General features: G+C 41.0%; 1 protein-coding gene across 7 annotated transcripts in view; it reads right to left on the reverse strand.

The window, feature by feature from the left end:
• The window catches only part of WDR59 (WD repeat domain 59), an 86,544-nt gene that overhangs the window by 25,877 nt on the left and 43,289 nt on the right, over positions 1 to 17,378 (reverse strand). For all 7 annotated transcript variants that reach the window (XM_089903305.1, XM_022583198.3, XM_089903304.1 and 4 more), the window contains 8 exons: positions 16,131 to 16,210; positions 14,979 to 15,111; positions 14,724 to 14,848; positions 10,749 to 10,913; positions 8,152 to 8,247; positions 7,840 to 7,996; positions 7,267 to 7,336; positions 3,149 to 3,302 (listed from right to left, as the gene is read on the reverse strand). In XM_089903305.1, coding sequence (XP_089759431.1) covers positions 3,149 to 3,302; positions 7,267 to 7,336; positions 7,840 to 7,996; positions 8,152 to 8,247; positions 10,749 to 10,913; positions 14,724 to 14,848; positions 14,979 to 15,111; positions 16,131 to 16,210 — 980 coding nt within the window. The remainder of the gene's footprint in view (positions 1 to 3,148; positions 3,303 to 7,266; positions 7,337 to 7,839; positions 7,997 to 8,151; positions 8,248 to 10,748; positions 10,914 to 14,723; positions 14,849 to 14,978; positions 15,112 to 16,130; positions 16,211 to 17,378) is intronic.

Raw genomic sequence — 17,378 nt, forward strand, 5'->3', positions numbered from 1 at the left:
TTTTGGTGTGTGGCTGGGGGGGCGCCAGGGAAACTGAAGTCTTGACCTTGGGACTGCAGGACCATCCTCAGAGTGGTGCCACGAGGAAGTGAGAGCCTGAGAGAACTGAAGGGTGATGCTCCCCAGGGCTCTCGCTAACCACGGGAGCATCAGTGTGAAACTGGGAGCATACAACACTGTTTCACGAAATCAGAAATTACTCTATTAACTTCAAGGCCTCCTCAGTTATTCACACTAAAGCTATTTTAGTGATGTCAACTGAAGTGAATGTGGGAAGCTGCAAAATTTTTAAAATGTTTACAGGGCAATGCCTGATATTTATCTTAAGTCCTGGGCCTTCTGATTTACCCTAAGAATAAACAATATTTCATCAGCTATTAATAGATGGCCCAGTTACCAAATGAATGTTAGCATCTCTCTGTGCTTTCTAACTTCTTATATGAAATTTAATGGTTTTATTAATTTATTTTTACATCTCTCACATTTAAAAAAATTTTAAGAGCAAACACTGGAATTCCATCTGGAGAACCTCTGGGTGATATAACAAGATGACCTAAGTAGGGCAGGGTAAAAACACAAAAACAAGAAAAATGAGTATTAGTCCCCAACGGCTCTAGGAAGATATTTCTGCAATCTCCAAAATACTCTATAATTCTTTCATTGTTATACTTTAATGCAGTTATATTCTTTTCCTTTCTTCTTACTCATTTAAAGCTCTCAGGGGTAGAGATCTAAACAAGAATAAAAGTACGCAGGAGATAAAATTTGGGCTGAAAATGAAGACTTAAGCACAGAGAAATTTAGTACACTGGAATCGTTTCCAGGACAAAAGTAATAGAAGTGATATTATTTGACATTTGAAACTAGACACCCAAGCATCAGAAAATACTTCTCGAGGGATAAAACTGTTATCGTCCTCTGTGAGGAAAATAAGATGGCCATATATCATTCCTGTAATTCCTTCCCCATGCTGTATGTAAATGGAATGGACACGAACAAGCTTCAAGGAGAGTTTACAAGTTTATTTTAGATTCATCACAAAATAACTGACTGACCAGTTATTGATAACTGATTTTAACTTCTTACTAGGCTGAACCATGTGAAACTTTTTCTTAAGGTCAAAAATGCTCAAACATCAGCAGTTTCATATGATTTAACCTAATAATTACTATGTGTCATACATTAAAATGTGCCTCCCTCCCCCACGGCTTCTAGGGTTCTTGGAATAGTCTATGTCTTGGAACAGTCTATTTCCTGTGATTGCTAATTGACTGAATTATAGACCTATGATTTGTGAACTTTTCTGCACATAGGCTATACATCAATACAAAAGTTTCATATGAAATTATAATAAAACTACCTCCCCCCACTTTATTCGCTCACTGTCTGAAATACAATTCAGAGACCACTTACTATGTCATTCTAGGGGACTACAATGGCCTGTTTTCTGGGGAGAAGCAGCACACTGGGAATCACCCCAAAGTGAAATATCACAATCCTTCCTCCACGCCCCAGCATATCCTGACTGATAAGAGCTAATTATCTATGTGCCTTTGTTCCCTCTTCATGCTTACAGTGTGTTTGTCATAAAAGAGAGTCCAGACCATCAAAAATATAAATGTAGGCCTTACAAATGCTTCTGCATTAGGAGAGCCTCCTTCTTGGAACTGGAGTTATTTTGATGAAACACGACCTTTACACACTATCACAGGGTCAAAAGTGCAAGTCCCAGCTATGCTGCCCAATCTGAACCCAAGCACGAGAAGCACGGGGCATGATGCAAAGGGGAATTCAGAACTGCCTCTTTGACTAACAGGTCTCCTCAACCTGGCTCTGGTGCTAAAGAAAATTCCCACATTTATTCAACCTTGAGTTTGTTTAGCTACTACATCAATAATAAAATGCCTTAGTTCCAACCAGTTTATCAAAGCTTCTCACCAGTTACCTGCTAGCTTGCAGAAAAAGAAAGAAAAATTTTTTTTTGAATGTAAAGGACTTGGGAAGATAAAAGTGTTCTAAGAAGTTCTGTGACAGGTGCAGGACAGGGCGGGGTGGGGGGAGGCAGCGGTGGGGTGGAGAACTCTGTCAGAGATGCAAAGAAAGGGACTATGGAGCTGGCCAGAAAGGCAACCAAAAAATCATTTTCCCTATTTGACTGAAGGTTTTGCCCAAGACTGGTCATGCCTCAAGCATCAGTTCCTGCCACTCATTTGTCACATACAACCCTAAGACCTGACAAAGTCAGCGACAGCCAACATCATGCAAACCAGGAAGGTTAGACACTACACTGCAATCAAAGTGAAGACACCTCCAACACCTGCTGGAAATTGGGGTTTTATTTTAAATAACTCAATTTTTAACAAAAAACCAAATTTTAATTATAGGCAATCCATCATTTCTCAATTAGTGGGAGAGAGCAACAAAGAATTCCTAAGGACTGAGTTTGTGAGTAGCTCAGTGGTAACCAGTTAATACATCATGTCAGTTAAAAGTTTAAGCCAGACTCAACCTGATAACACAGAAAGTTCTCAGAATCATTCCCATGCTCTGCCGATATTCTCTACACGGTCGTCACCAAAGGCTTCTGACAGCTTAATAGCTACTGTAGGGACGATGAGTTCCTTAAGAACCCAGGAACAGAATGACAGTTTCAGGTGATTTTTGTATAAACCAGTCCATTCAAATGGGTACTTCGGTGCAGACTTTGTAAAAGTATAAAACCTCTTAGAGGTCAACTTGAAAACTTCCCACAACTATGAAGTTCCAAATATATCAGGATCCCAAGCCTTCTGAAGCATCCCTTAATTTGGTGACAAACATCAGAATACCCAGGAAGACCTGAAGCTACGTGATTCTATCTCAGAGGATGGGAATCGACTTCATGTATGGGGATCACAGGACAGGGTTAAAGGGGAGGGAAGAGTACGGATTATAACAACCAACCACCCCTCCCCCTCCTATATAATTTACAGTAGTTAAAAACCAACCAAAAGGAACAAAGCAACGGTCTTTCTCTAACACACTAAGTATGAAAGGGAAAGACCACAGGGGGATCACTAATTTAGCTGCTGTGCATGGCAGGCAGGGAGGCCAAGGACAAGAATCTGGGGAAGGGATAAGAATCAAAGGCCGTGGATCAGCCGCTTACCCGCTCCTTGTAGTAGAAGGAGCTGATGGAGACCTGCTCCTTCTCACTGCGCGTGGGGCTCCCGCTGTACAAACGGAGGTTCCCAGGGGCCTCTGTGCGGATCTTCATGGGCGCAATCAAGCCAGTATGATAGGCAGACAAAGCTGACAGAGATCTGTGGTTGAAAAGGCACAATTAACCATACTGGCTTGGATCTTTCCATAGTTCTAAGTGATGCCACTCTTAGCGCTTGATGAAATCAGGAGAAAAAGATGGATAAAATGGGGAAAAAATGGAAACTCCAAAAAGGAATCAAAGAGCACTTTCAGAACTGAAAAATGCTTTATCTGCAGAAGCGGAGAATGTTTCTATGACTATATACAAAGAAAATTCAAAGGAGTCCATAAATTACTTAAACTAATAAGTGAATTTAGATACAAGGTCAATCTACAATAATCTACTGTATTTCCATATATTAAAAACAAACATTTGGAAAATAATAAAATTGCATTTACGATAGCATCAAAACACATGCAATACCGGGCTTCCCTGGTGGTGCAGTGGTTGAGAGTCCGCCTGCCAATGCAGGGGACACGGGTTCGTGCCCCGGTCTGGGAAGATCCCACATGCCGCGGAGCGGCTGGGCCCGTGAGCCATGGCGGCTGAGCCTGCGCATCCGGAGCCTGTGCTCCACAATGGGAGAGGCCACAAGAGTGACAGGGCCGCGTACCGCAAAAAAACAAAAAAAACCAAAACACATGCAATACCTAGGAACCCATTAAAAAAAAAAAGTGCATGGAAAATACAAAATATTGCTGAGAGAAATTAAAGATTCAAAACAATAGAGAAATACACCGTGTTAATAGACTAGAAGATTCCAGATTGTTAAGGTGTCAATTTTCTCCAAGTTGATCTATAGAATCAACACAACTCCAATCAAAATATGAGCAGGCTTTTTTCTGTAGGAACCAGTAAGCTGATTTCTATCTTTTCAGAAATGCAAAAGATCTAGAGTAGCCAACACAATCCTGAATGAGAATAATAAAGTTACAGGACTTAACATTACCAGATTTGAAGACTTACTATGTAAACCTACATTAACAGTGTAGTGTTGGCATAAGGAGAGACCAATAAACCAAAGAAAAAAATAGAGGCCAGAAATAGATCCAAAACATAGTCAATTGATTTTCAACAAAGGTATCAATGCAAATTCAACAAGAGCAAAATCTTTTCCATAAATGGTGCTATATATATAACAACTATATATCTCTCCTGAAAAAAAAAAACCTCACAAAAATTACTTTGAGATTAATTACAGACCTTAGATGAGGAATTTACATCTATAAATTTTTAAGAGAAAACACAGGATATTTTCATGACCTTGGGATAGGCAGAGATTTTTTTTAGACAGGACACAGAAGCACTAACCCTAACACTTAAAAAGTGATAAACTGAACTGCATCAAAATTAAAAACTGCTGAAAACTGAAAATCATTAAAGAGGGACAAAGATAAGCCATAGATTAGGAGAAAATCAATACATACACCCAGCAAAGGGTTTGCAATAAGAATTGATAAAGAACTACCACAAATAGATAATAAAAAACACAGTCTAAAAAAAAACTGGACAAAATACTAGAACAGGCAAATCACCAAAGAAGATATCCAAGTGGTCAATTAGCACACAAAAGCTGTTCACCATCATTAGTCATCACCATGGAAGCACAAATTAAAGCACAATGAGATAACACTACACACCCACCACAATGGCTAAAGCTGAAAAGACTAAAAACACCAAGTTTTGGAGAGGATGTGGAGCAGCGAGAACTCTGAAACGTTGCTGGAAGAGTATAACACGGCATAACCACAGGGACAGACTTTTTGGCAATTCTAATAAAATTAAACACGCACGTATCCTATGACCCAGGGATTCTACTCCTTGGGTAGAGAAATTAATACACATGTCCATAAAAAGACTTGTATGAAATTAAAAAAAAAAAGACTTGTATGTGTAGGTCTACATATAATAAAATAAAAACTGGAAATAATCCAAATGTCCATCAACAGGAGTATGAATAAGCAAATTATATTATTTTCATACCATGGAACTACTGATCCATGCAACCACGTGGATCAATTTCAAAAACGTTAAGTTGAGCAAAATAAGCCAGACATAAAATAGTACATGCTGGATGGCTCTATTTAGATGAAGTTCAAGCACAGGCAAACTAAACTTCAATGATGGAAGCAGAAGAATCATTTCCTCTGGGTAAAGGGACCAGGGAACTTTTGGGAGTGAGGACAAGGCTCTGTATCCTGATCTGGGTGCTGGTCATCAAGGTACAGACTTCACATTTGTGTACCCTAAATTATACCTCAATACAAGACTGTTAGTGTGAAAAATGTTCTAACAGGAACATTTTCCCACTGACCCAAAGTCCAGATACAGATATCTGTTGTTTCCTTTTAAGAGTAGGTGATTGGGGGCTTCCCTGGTGGCACAGTGGTTAAGAATCTGCCTGCCAATGCAGGGGACACAGGTTCGAGCCCTGCTCCGGGAAGATCCCACATGCCGCGGAGCAACTAAGTCCGTGCGCCACAACTACTGAGCCTGCGCTCTAGAGCCCACAAGCCACAACTACTGAGCCCATGTGCCACAACTACTGAGCCCGTGTGCCACAACTACTGAAGCCTGCGCACCTAGAGCCCGTGCTCCACAACAAGAGAAGCCACCACAGTGAGAAGCCCATGCACCGCAATGAAGAGTAGCCCCCGCTCGCCGCAACTAGAGAAAGCCTGCATACAGCAACAAAGACCCAACTCAGCCAAAAACATAAAATTAAAAAAATTAAAAAAAAAGAGTAGGTGATTGTTTTCTAGTCCAACCTTTCAAATAAGGAATCTGGTGTAATGTAGAGCATTCTCTGGCATTTAACTCCCACTTCTTGTAGGGCCAAGTTCTCATCTGCTTGGGTTACTGCAGAAACTGGCAAACTCCCAGGACAGCCGTAGCACCTGCTCATGAACTTGGTGCAATGTCCTTTCTTTCTTGTTAGCTTAGCTATTCATTATTAAGTATGCTAATTATATCATATACAGTATAACCAGGTGTTTGTAGCAGGAGGGTTTCCAAGTTATCCTGGTCATCACACTGCAGAACCAGAAGTCTACAGCATAATATTTAAGTTTAAAAAACCACTAATATGGGGAAGGTTGTAAAGGTGTGGGGACAGGGGTATATGTACTCTGCACTCAATTTTGCTATGAACCTAAAATTGCTCTAAAAGATAAAGTGTATTAATTAAGAAAAAAATTTACAATATGATCCAGTCATTCAGTTCCTAGGTATATATCCAAGAAAAATGAAAAAATATATATCCACACAAAATTTGCACAGAATGTTCATAGCAGCATTATTCATAATGGCCAAAAAGTGGAAACAGTCCCAATGTCCAATGACTGATGTATGAATAAATAAAACATGGTATATACATGTAATGGAATATTATTTGGCAATAAGAAGAAATGAAGTACTGATACATGCTACAACATGTATGATCCCTGAAAATATACTAAGTGAAAGACGTCAGTTACAAAAGAACACACATATAATTCCATTTATATGAACTGTCCAGAACAGGCAAATTTATAGACAGAAAGTAGATCAGTGTTTGCCCAGGGCTGGAGGAATGGGGGACTTAGGGACTGGGGTGACCCTTAAGGGATTCAAAGTTTCTTTTTGGGATAATGAAAAGGTTCTAGAATTGACTCTAGTGATGGCTGCACATACATTACATGTGTGTGGTAATGTTAGAAGTGGCCTATTAGTGTTACGGGACTATAGATTATCTCTTGCTATTATTCTAGATTTATTTAATATTCAGATAATACTTTAGTGATGGGGAAGAGCACATTAAAAAAGAATTTGCCTTGTTTTGACAACAGTTTTTATCAAGCAACTCCTAGTAGTAACTTTACAGTAGAAAGCTCAGCTTGGGTGAAATTCAATGAACCATGATCTTTTGGGAGTAAATCTTATAATGAGTGATAACTAACGCAAATTGTCCAAAGACAAATTCCCAGATGTCTGCCTATTTCTGTCCCATGAATGTAGCTTACACCTGCATCTCCCAGACTCACCTCGGAGTAGGCTCAGTCGGAGACACTGCTCGGTGCATCGTCATGGGCCTTGTGAAATACACCAGGTACCCTGTCAAAGGAGACATCACACGTGCACATCAAGGTCAATGAGCTGGTCATGGGAAATCCTAAGAAAGCACTGGTCAATCTTTTGTCTACCTCAATATACCTGAAGGATAAGACATAGTATCCTAAGCTACATAGGCTCACAATGGCAGCCGTACTTAATAAAAACAAAGATAAGAATCTCCAGGATTCAGGAGAGATGGGATATATGTGGTTTGGAAAAAGTCTTCACAGGTACTTTATATTTCCTATGTGTATTTTCAATAGGTTGAGTCAAGACTCAAATTCACACTCACCAGAATGAAACAAGTTAAGTCTGTAAATCTGGTGAACATTCTTAGGGTATGTCCCCAGATGCCAATTCGGCTTCAGATAACACTATGACAGAAATCTTTTGAGTTCTCAGGAAATAAAAACAAAGAAACATTTTCTGATGGAAATTTTTATACAGACATTCTTAGCTTCTCTCTCTCGAAATCTAGAATGAGAGAACCTAAAGAGACCAACCTGCCCCGCAGAATCTGGCCCCTGAGGTCCTGGGAAAGGGAATATTGGCATCCTGGTAGGACCCGTAGGCGGTGGTCACCCGGGCAAATGTCGGTAGGGGTGGCGTGACAGAGTTTGGGAGCGCGAAGGGATTGCTGGAAGCGCTGTCTTCTTGGTTCTGAAATTTTAAAATCAAGAGACTAAAACCCACAATCTGTCTTCAAGCCAAATTACAAAACAGGACACATTATTCCAAGATCAGGGAGCCCAGGATTTTAGGGAGGAGGAAAGGAAACGAAACCCCAAAGCATAGGTTGGTAACAAGGATCCCACCACAAAAGACTCAAGGCAGGAGACGAGCTGGCGCAGGCAGGGCTCCAAACAGCTCTGGTTGCGTTTCACTTTTTGCAGGGAAGTGTCTTTCAGGATCTAGAAAAGGCACAAAACGCAGTCAAGAAGAGCAACATTCTTTCTCCTGATTCTTTTTTATTGTGTGAAGCATCGGAAGCAGCAACGATGCTGGGGCACCGAAGCGTGGCTGTGTCTGAGGCTGCCAATACAACACACCACCTTCCCCCTCCCTGAGAGGCTCAGAGAGGATTCATTTGTGAATCCTCTTCCAGAAGCCCTTTCCTTTGCCATGGCAGGCACATACTGGCTCTGAGAGAGCACGATTAGAACCACCATTCTTCCTTTATAGTGAATTCTACTCCTTTGCTCTCCCCCGACCCCACCCTCCTCCATGAGAAATCTCAGCATCACTTAGAGTAATATCCTCCAGTCTGGACTGAAAACTGTTCCATGTGATACATACATGCCAGGGGGAACAGATTTCACTTTAGTGAAAATTAAAATGTACCTTTTTTGGGGGGTCCTTTAAAAATATAAAGCCTAATATACCTGGACAAAACTGTAATTCAAAAAGATACATGCACCCCTATGTTCATAGCAGCACTATTCACAATAGCCAAAACATGGAAACAACCTAAATGTCCAGTGACAAATAAATTGATAAAGAAGACATGGTACATACATACAATGGAACACTAACTACTCAGTCATAAAAAAAAAGAACAAAATAATGCCATTTGCAGCAACATGGATGCAACTAGAAATTATCATACTAATTGAAGTAAGTCAGAAAGAGAAAGACAAATACCATACGATATCACTTATATGTGGAATCTAAAATATGGTACAAATGAACCTATCTACAAAACAGGAACAGACTCACAGACACAGAGAACAGACTTGGGGTTGCCAAGGATGAGGGGGAAGGGAGACAGATGGCCTGGGAACTTGGGGTTGGTAGATGTAAACTATTTCATTTAGAATGGATAAACAACAAGGTCCTACTGTATAGCACAGGGAACTATATCCAATCTCCTGGGATAAACCATAATGGAAAAGAATATTAAAAAAAGAATGTATATATGTATATGTATGTATGTACAGCAGAGACTGGGGCACAACGTTGTAAATCAACTATACTTTAATAACATATATATATTTTATATACATATATATATGGAGCTTAACATTTTAAAGCACATGCTATCGGTATAACCTGACATACACATACTGAAGGTAGGCTTGTAAATTGGACCTGGGCTTTCTAACATGGAAGTCATTACCGGACTATAAAGCACATGAAGTGTGGCTAGTCTGGATTGCGATGTGCTGTAAGCATAAAATTCACACCAAAAGTTGAAGACTTAGTACCAAAAAGAAAAAAAAAGAAAGAATGTAAGCTATCGCAATAATTTTTATACCGTTTACATGTTGATATGATAATACTTTGGACATGCTGGATTAAATTAAAATATTATTGAAATTAATTTACCTTCTTTTATTAGTATGGCTACTAGAAAATTGAAAATTACATGTAGTCTGCCTCACATTTCTATTGGACAGCACTGAATTAGACCTTTAAAACACTTGCTTATCCTATCATTTTTATACCAATAGAAAAATTTATCTTTTTTGTATGTCCAAACAAGGCAACGAAATGTTCAGACTCCAAGGACAAAACGTCAAGTACCACAAAATCTGAGTTATTAGCATTTCACAGACCCTTACAAAGCTTGAACAATTTCTTGGTTACCTATCATACCCCAAGAAGATAGAACAATCAAGTGTATATAACACAAACGAGGCAAAAAATGAATAGCATTCAGGTCAACTTGGTGCTGTCAGGATATTTCTGCTATTTCATATGTGATGCTGCTCAGACCGAAAAAGACGTATCTCAGCTCATGGGGCTTTTTTATGAGGATTCCACCTGATTAGCTCTGCATGAATTGACAAATCAAGTTTCTGAATGTGTAAGGGTAAAGACGAGATGCCAGGCTGTACCCCTCCATTCAGGCACCGCTGTCCTATCACACCTCACCTGTCCAGCCAGCCAGCCTCACTCTAAGTAACAACACCTCCTTTTATGGAACAGATTTTTTTTAATGACCTTACATACTTTTTTTCTGATTAGAAAGTATCTTTTAGCTTCAGAATACATTTTGCCTACAGTTTCCAAATAAATGAGATTGTATTGTATTAACCTGGGATTAACACATAGCTTTAATGAGATCTGTGAGCAGATTATATGCAATTACGTAATTGCCTATGATATATATGCAATATTTCTGAAATTATATGCAATATCTGTGCAAATTTTTCTGTGGAAGGGTGTGTGGTTTTCATTAGAGTTTAGAAGGGGGCGGTCCCTGACACAAAGAGATTAAGAATCAGCGCTCAATGTTTTCTACACAAAAAGAATACAGCTGTTAACCCTGCTAGGTGGAAGGACACATGATGTCCAAATCTTATCGACTCGTTTTTTCACTCAACTTCACTGCTCGACTCAGACACTGATGCAAATGAGCAGTGCTCTCCACTTCTGACATCAAGGAGAGCTTGTGAACACAGATGCCCACCTTGAGCAGCTTCGCTTTCATAGTGGATGTGATGGTGGTGGGGTTAATGAACTGGAAGGAAGGGGCCGCGTGGTTCGGGTACTGTGCAGGGAACTTCACCAGCATCTTGACGCGGTGGTTGCTGCAGTGCACAGACACTGTGCAGCTCCTGTCTGCTGCGTCCATCTGCAGGGGACAAATCAATAGCTGCTTTGGAGAGGAACTGCAAAGGGTCTTCAGATGCAAACAGGTTTAAATAAGGTAACTGAATGCTCTAGGTTCCTGGTAACGGAGTGAGAGAGAGTCTCCAAAGATGAATTTGGAAGATGTGGACAACTCATTTTCAAAACGGATTTTTAATTTTAGCACCGATTTAATAAACTCAAAGTGTTTTTGCTTAAAAAAGCTTCATCCCAAAGCTGTGAGATAGGCTGAAACTTGTTATATTTATTTTGAGATGGGAAAATAAAGCAGGAAGATGTTAAAAACCTGACTCAAGTTAAAAGTACTCCTGGGACCTAGGAATAAACCTACCTAAGGAGAAAAAAGACCTGTATGCAGAAAACTAAGACACTGATGAAAGAAATTAAAGATGATACAAACAGATGGAGAGATATACCATGTTCTTGGACTGGAAGAATCAACATTGTGAAAATGACTATACTGCCCAGAGCCATCTACAGATGCAAAGCAATCCCTATCAAACTACCAATGGCATTTTTCATAGAACTAGAACAAAAAATTGCACAATTTGTATGGAAACCCAAAAGACCCCGAATAGCCAAAGCAATCTTGAGAAAGAAAAATGGAGCTGGAGGAATCAGGCTCCCTGACTTCAGACTATACTACGAAGCTACAGTAATCAAGACAGTATGGTACTGGCACAAAAACAGAAATACAGATCAATGGAACAGGATAGAAAGCCCAGAGATAAACCCACACACATATGGTTACCTTATCTTTGATAAAGGAAGCAAGAATATACAGTGGAGAAAAGACAGCCTCTTCAATAAATGGTGCTGGGAAAACTGGACAGCTACATGTAAAAGAATGAAATTAGAACAATCCCTAACACCATACTCAAAAATAAACTCAAAATGGATTAAAGATCTAAATGTAAGGCCAGACACTATGAAACTCTTAGAGGAAAACATAGGCAGAACACTCTATGACATAAATCACAGCAAGATCCTTTTTGACCCACCTCCTAGAGAAATGGAAATAAAAACAAAAATAAACAAATGGGACCTAATGAAACTTAACAGCTTTTGCACAGCAAAGGAAACCAATAACAGGACTAAAAGACAAACCTCAGAATGGGAGAAAATATTTGCAAACGAAGCAACTGACAAAGGATTAATCTCTGAAATATACATGCAACTCATGCAGCTCAATATCAAAAAAACAAACAACCCAATCCAAAAATGGGCAGAAGACCTAAATAGACATTTCTCCAAAGAAGATATACAGACTGCCAAGAAACACGTGAAAGGATGCTCAACATCACTAATCATTAGAGAAATGCAAATCAAAACTATAATGAGGTATCACCTCACACCGGTCAGAATGGCCATCATCAAAAAATCTACAAACAATAAATGCTGGCGAGGGTGTGGAGAAAAGGGAACCCTCTTGCACTGTTGGTGGGAATGTTAAATTGATACAGCCACTATGGAGAACAGTATGGAGGTTCCTTAGAAAACTAAAAATAGAACTACCATATGACCCAGCAATCTCACTACTGGGCATGTACCTTAAGAAAACCATAATTCAAAAAGTGACATGTACCACAATGTTCACTGCAGCACTATTTACAATAGCCAGGACATGGAAGCAACCTAAGTGTCCATCCACAGATGAATGGATAGAGAAGATGTGGAACATATATACAATGGAATATTACTGAGCCATAAAAAGAAACGAAACTGAGTTATTTGTAGTGAGGTGGATGGACCTAGAGTCTGTCATACAGAGTGAAGTAAGTCAGAAAGAGAAATGTATGCTAACATGTGTTAGCTACTGTATGCTAACACATATATATAGAATCTAAAAAAAAAAATGGTTATGAATAACCTAGGGGCAGGACAGGAATAAAGACACAGACGTAGAGAATGCACTTGAGGACACGGGGAGGGGGAAGGGTAAGCTGGGACTAAGTGAGAGAGTGGCAATGAAATATATACACTACCAAATGTAAAACAGCTAGCTAGTGGGAAGCAGCCACATGGCACAGGGAGATCAGCTCAGTGCTTTGTGACCACCTAGAGGGGTGGGATGGGGGGGTGGGAGGGAGATGCAAGAGGGAGGGGATATGGGGATATATGTATACGTATAGCAGATTCACTTTGTTATATAGCAGCAACTAACACAACAAGGTAAAGCAGTTATACTCCAATAAAGATGTCAAAACAAAAAAAAAGTACTCCTGGGAAAATCCTTCTCTCTAAAGGAGATGGGGGCTGCTAGGGGCTGGTGAGAGAGGAAATGGGAAGAGGCTGCTAGGGGACGTAAGGTTTCTTTGGGGATGATGAAAATGCTCTGGAAGTAGCACTGGTGATGGCTGCATGGCTTTGTGAATGTACTAAGAACCACTAAATTGTGCACTTTATTTTTTTTTAAGATTTTTTTTTTTGATGTGGACCATTTTTAAAGTCTTTATTGAATTTGTTACAATATTGCTTCTGTTTTATGTTTTGGTTTTTTGGCCTCAAGGCATGTGGCATCTTAGCTCCCCAACCAAGGATCGAACCCATACCCCCTGCATTGGAAGGCGAAGTCTCAACCACTGGACCACCAGGGAAGTCCCTGTAAACTTTAAAAGGGTGAATTTTGTGGTATGTGAATTATAGCTCAGTAATTTTTATTTTATTTTATTTTATTTTTTTATTTGGCCATGCCACGCAGCATATGGGATCTTACTTCTCCAACCAGGGATCGAACCCACGCCCCCTGCAGTGGAAGTGCAGAGTCTTAACCACTGGATCACCAGGGAAGTCCCTCTCAGTAATTTTTATAAAGCAGTCCTGGGAAAGGAATCAAGATCTCCTTCTTAGGCTAGATCACTGGATATCCAAACTGTTCTCAACTGGGACAAAGGGAATATAAACTGAGTTGATATAGATAACCAATTAATCAAGGAATCCTTTATCTCTTTTGATTTCTTGTGCTGCCAACTAGAGATGGCAGCTGGAGGATGGCAAAAAGAGCCACACATATGGGAAATCTGGAGACTCGGATTCAAATAGCTGTTGACCTCGGACAAGTTATCTCATTTCGTAGTGTCTCTGTTTCCTCATCTGTAGAGTGGGGATAAAACCACTTATTGCAGAGCTGTTTTAAAGGCCAAATGAGACAATTATGTAAGTGCACAGATCCAGGCCTACTGTTAATTGAATCTGGGCAAGAGAAAAATTAATCAAGTTTTAAAACTCCTTCACAGAAAGACTCAATTCCCTGAAGCACGGAATTTCAATACCTGCCCAAAAGGAAAAGAGTAAATCTCTCTGTGTGTTAAATGAACAAAGAGGCTTGGTCACCTTCTTAACATGCATCTAAATCTCTGAGGAAATGACCAGCTTACAAGGCAAGATCGTACAGCAAAGTACTAAGAGCCTTGGAGAGTCAGGAGGCTGGCTTCTAAACTCAGCCCTGCCATTAACTTTGCCAGTAACCCCCACCAAAACACTAAACTTTCCAGGAGCTGAGCATCTTCACATAGAGTAAAATGAGGTGTTAGAGCATCTGAGGAGATTTTAAGACATTTGAGTATCAGTTTATCCCTTGGTTCATCTTATGAGAAAATAATAGGGTAAGGGAAAATAATCTGCGTTTGTAAAATATCTATGTCCTTAGATAACATAGAAAACAAAGCAAGCACAGAACACTTCCCTGTTACAGCAGCAAAGCTATATTGCTAGCCTAAATCATGGCTGAAATAGTCCCCTCACCCACCAACCGCCAACCGCAAGCGAGAGACAGTTCGCTAAGCCCGAGCACCTCCACGTTCACATTGCGGATCTGCACGTTGATCAGGGAGAACTCCTGCTGCAGAGTCTGAGGCAGGCCCAGCTGCTCCGACTTCTTCTCTTCCAGGAGACTGCTTGGGGGGTCTTCCTTTAAGACTAGCAGGAGAGAGAGGGTAACTTGTTGGAAAAGATTTCTGAAATGGATTCAGAGAGCAGCTCTGGGGTCTTTGCCACAACTCGGAGATGCAGAGAGGGGCACCGCACCTGAAACAGTGTGACCAATTACCTTCTTCCTCCCCGTGGCTGGAGTTGTGCTGGTGATCTGTATCCTGAGTGTGAAGGGTCTTCTCTGGTTCCGGCAGAAGAGCAATGCTCTCAATGAACTCATCAACACCATCTAAGATGTCATTTGCACAAAGCTGCAACAGAGGGGAGGAGATAGATCTAGGTCTAGAGAAGTCAGTGGAAAGGACTGTCGTGTTTGATTGAGTTCTGACTTAAAAATGGGAATCACAAAGGAGAGAGATGTCAGCCCCAAACAGATAAAATCAAAATGAGTTTTGCCCATCACCAATTCTCCCTGGTTAAATACACAGGGTAACAGACTCTATTAGTCTACCCTGGAAAATGTTTTATCCTGTTCATAGGTTACGCAAATCTCAGAAAACCTTTTAAACTCCAGCCTTGATGGAGTTATTCAGCCATCCCAAGAGCAAAAATATCATAACCTCAAAGCATTTGGAGCAAATGGTACTTTTTGGAGAAAACAGATTTAAAAGGCAGTAAGGTGATGGTATTTGACCAAAATTGCTCATGAATGACTTGGTACTAAGCAGTGTAGCAAATCTGACCCAGCATTTTCTATCCACTCTGTACAGAGTGCTGTATGGGATGCAATACAAGTGAGACAGCGATCCCACCTTCAAGGAATTTAGCCACCAGATGAGAAGACAGAACCCCGTGATGGGGCAGAGCAAAGCAAGGGCCACGAAAGCAGTGGCCCACTGTGCTTCATATAAGAACAGATACAATTTATGGGGCAAAAACTGGAAAGGGCTTCACTTAACAGGTGTTGTTGATGAACGTGGAGAACTCTGAACACTGCCTAGTGCCAGGGCAGATTTTCTAGCCCATTTATAAGAGAATGAAATGAAGCCCCCAAGCCACTTGCTCAGTATGCTAACCCACACTACCTTAGACCAGGACAAGAGGAAAAAAAGACATTCAGAGGCTTTAAAGCCTTCAAGTGCTGAATACTGAAGTGGGCTCTTGAATACCTCAAAGCCTCAGTGTAGCATACATAAGCCACTCGGCCAACCAGCAAGTATGTATTAAATGTCCATTATGTATCCTCTAACTTCTTCAACTACCAAATCTTCTATCTTAAGTTTCTGGTGTATCCAGTTAACATTCCTCCACAGCATCATTGAATACATACCCTCTGCATCTGGGAATCCACCCGCCACATTCTCAAGGTCTGATCCCGTGACCACGTAACCAGTTGGTAGTCCTTGGACCCTAGAAATCACCAGATAAGAATCATGGAGGTTTTTCTGGATTCAACATCAAGTTTCTTACAGGTTGCGATGGGGTGAGATTCATTCATCCATTCATCCATTTAACAAACATTTATGGAACATCTCCTATATGCCAGGTACTGTTCTAGGCACTAGGGCTATAACGTGAATACAAGAATCTCTGTCTTGGGCTTCCCTGGTGGCGCAGTGGTTGAGAGTCCGCCTGCCGATTCAGGGGACACGGGTTCGTGTCCCAGTCCGGGAAGATCCCACATGCCACTGAGGGGTTGGGCCCGTGATCCATGGCTGCTGGGCCTGCACGTTCGGAGCCTGTGCTCCGCAATGGGAGAGGCCACAACAGTGAGAGGCCCGCGTACCGCGGAAAAAAAAAAAAAAAAAAAAAAAAAAGAATCTCTGTCTTTACAGATCTCACATTCCAATGGTGGAAACAAACATACAATAACATGTCCGGTAGTGACAATGTTATGAAAAAATAACATGGGATAAGAGGATAGAGACTGACAGGGGAACTATTTTTAGACAGGACTTCCCTGAGGAAGTCACCTTTGAGCAGAATCTTATTTTTATTTATTTATTTATTTTTGCGGTACGCGGGCCTCTCACTGTTGTGGCCTCTCCCGTTGCGGAGCACAGGCTCCGGACGCACAGGCTCAGCGGCCATGGCCCACGGGCCCAGCCCCTCCGCGGCATGTGGGATCTTCCCGGACCGGGGCACAAACCTGTGTCCCCTGCATCGGCAGGCGGACTCTCAACCACTGCGCCACCAGGGAAGCCCTTATTTCTTTTTTAATAAATTTATTTATTTATCTTTGGCTGCGTTGGGTCTTCGTAGCTACACACGGTCTTCTAATTGTGGTGGCTTCTCTTGTTGTGGAGCATGGGCTCTAGGCATGCGGGCTTCAGTAGTTGTGGCTCGCAGGCTGTAGAGCGCAGGCTCAGTAGTTGTGGTGCACGGGCTTAGCTGCTCCACAGCATGTGGGATCTTCCCGGACCAGGACTTGAACCCATGTCCCATGCACTGGCAGGCAGATTCTTAACCACTGCGCCACCAGGGAAGTCCTGAGCAGAAACTTAAATGAAGTGAAATAATAGCTCACAAATTAGCAAGTGAAGAGTGATGCTGGGATTTAACGTCTCACTGAACTTTC

The sequence above is a fragment of the Delphinapterus leucas genome, chromosome 20, assembly GCF_059928025.1.
Source record: "Delphinapterus leucas isolate spDelLeu-1000000601 "Yukka" chromosome 20, BTC_Dleu_Yukka2, whole genome shotgun sequence".
Taxonomy (NCBI): domain Eukaryota; kingdom Metazoa; phylum Chordata; class Mammalia; order Artiodactyla; family Monodontidae; genus Delphinapterus; species Delphinapterus leucas.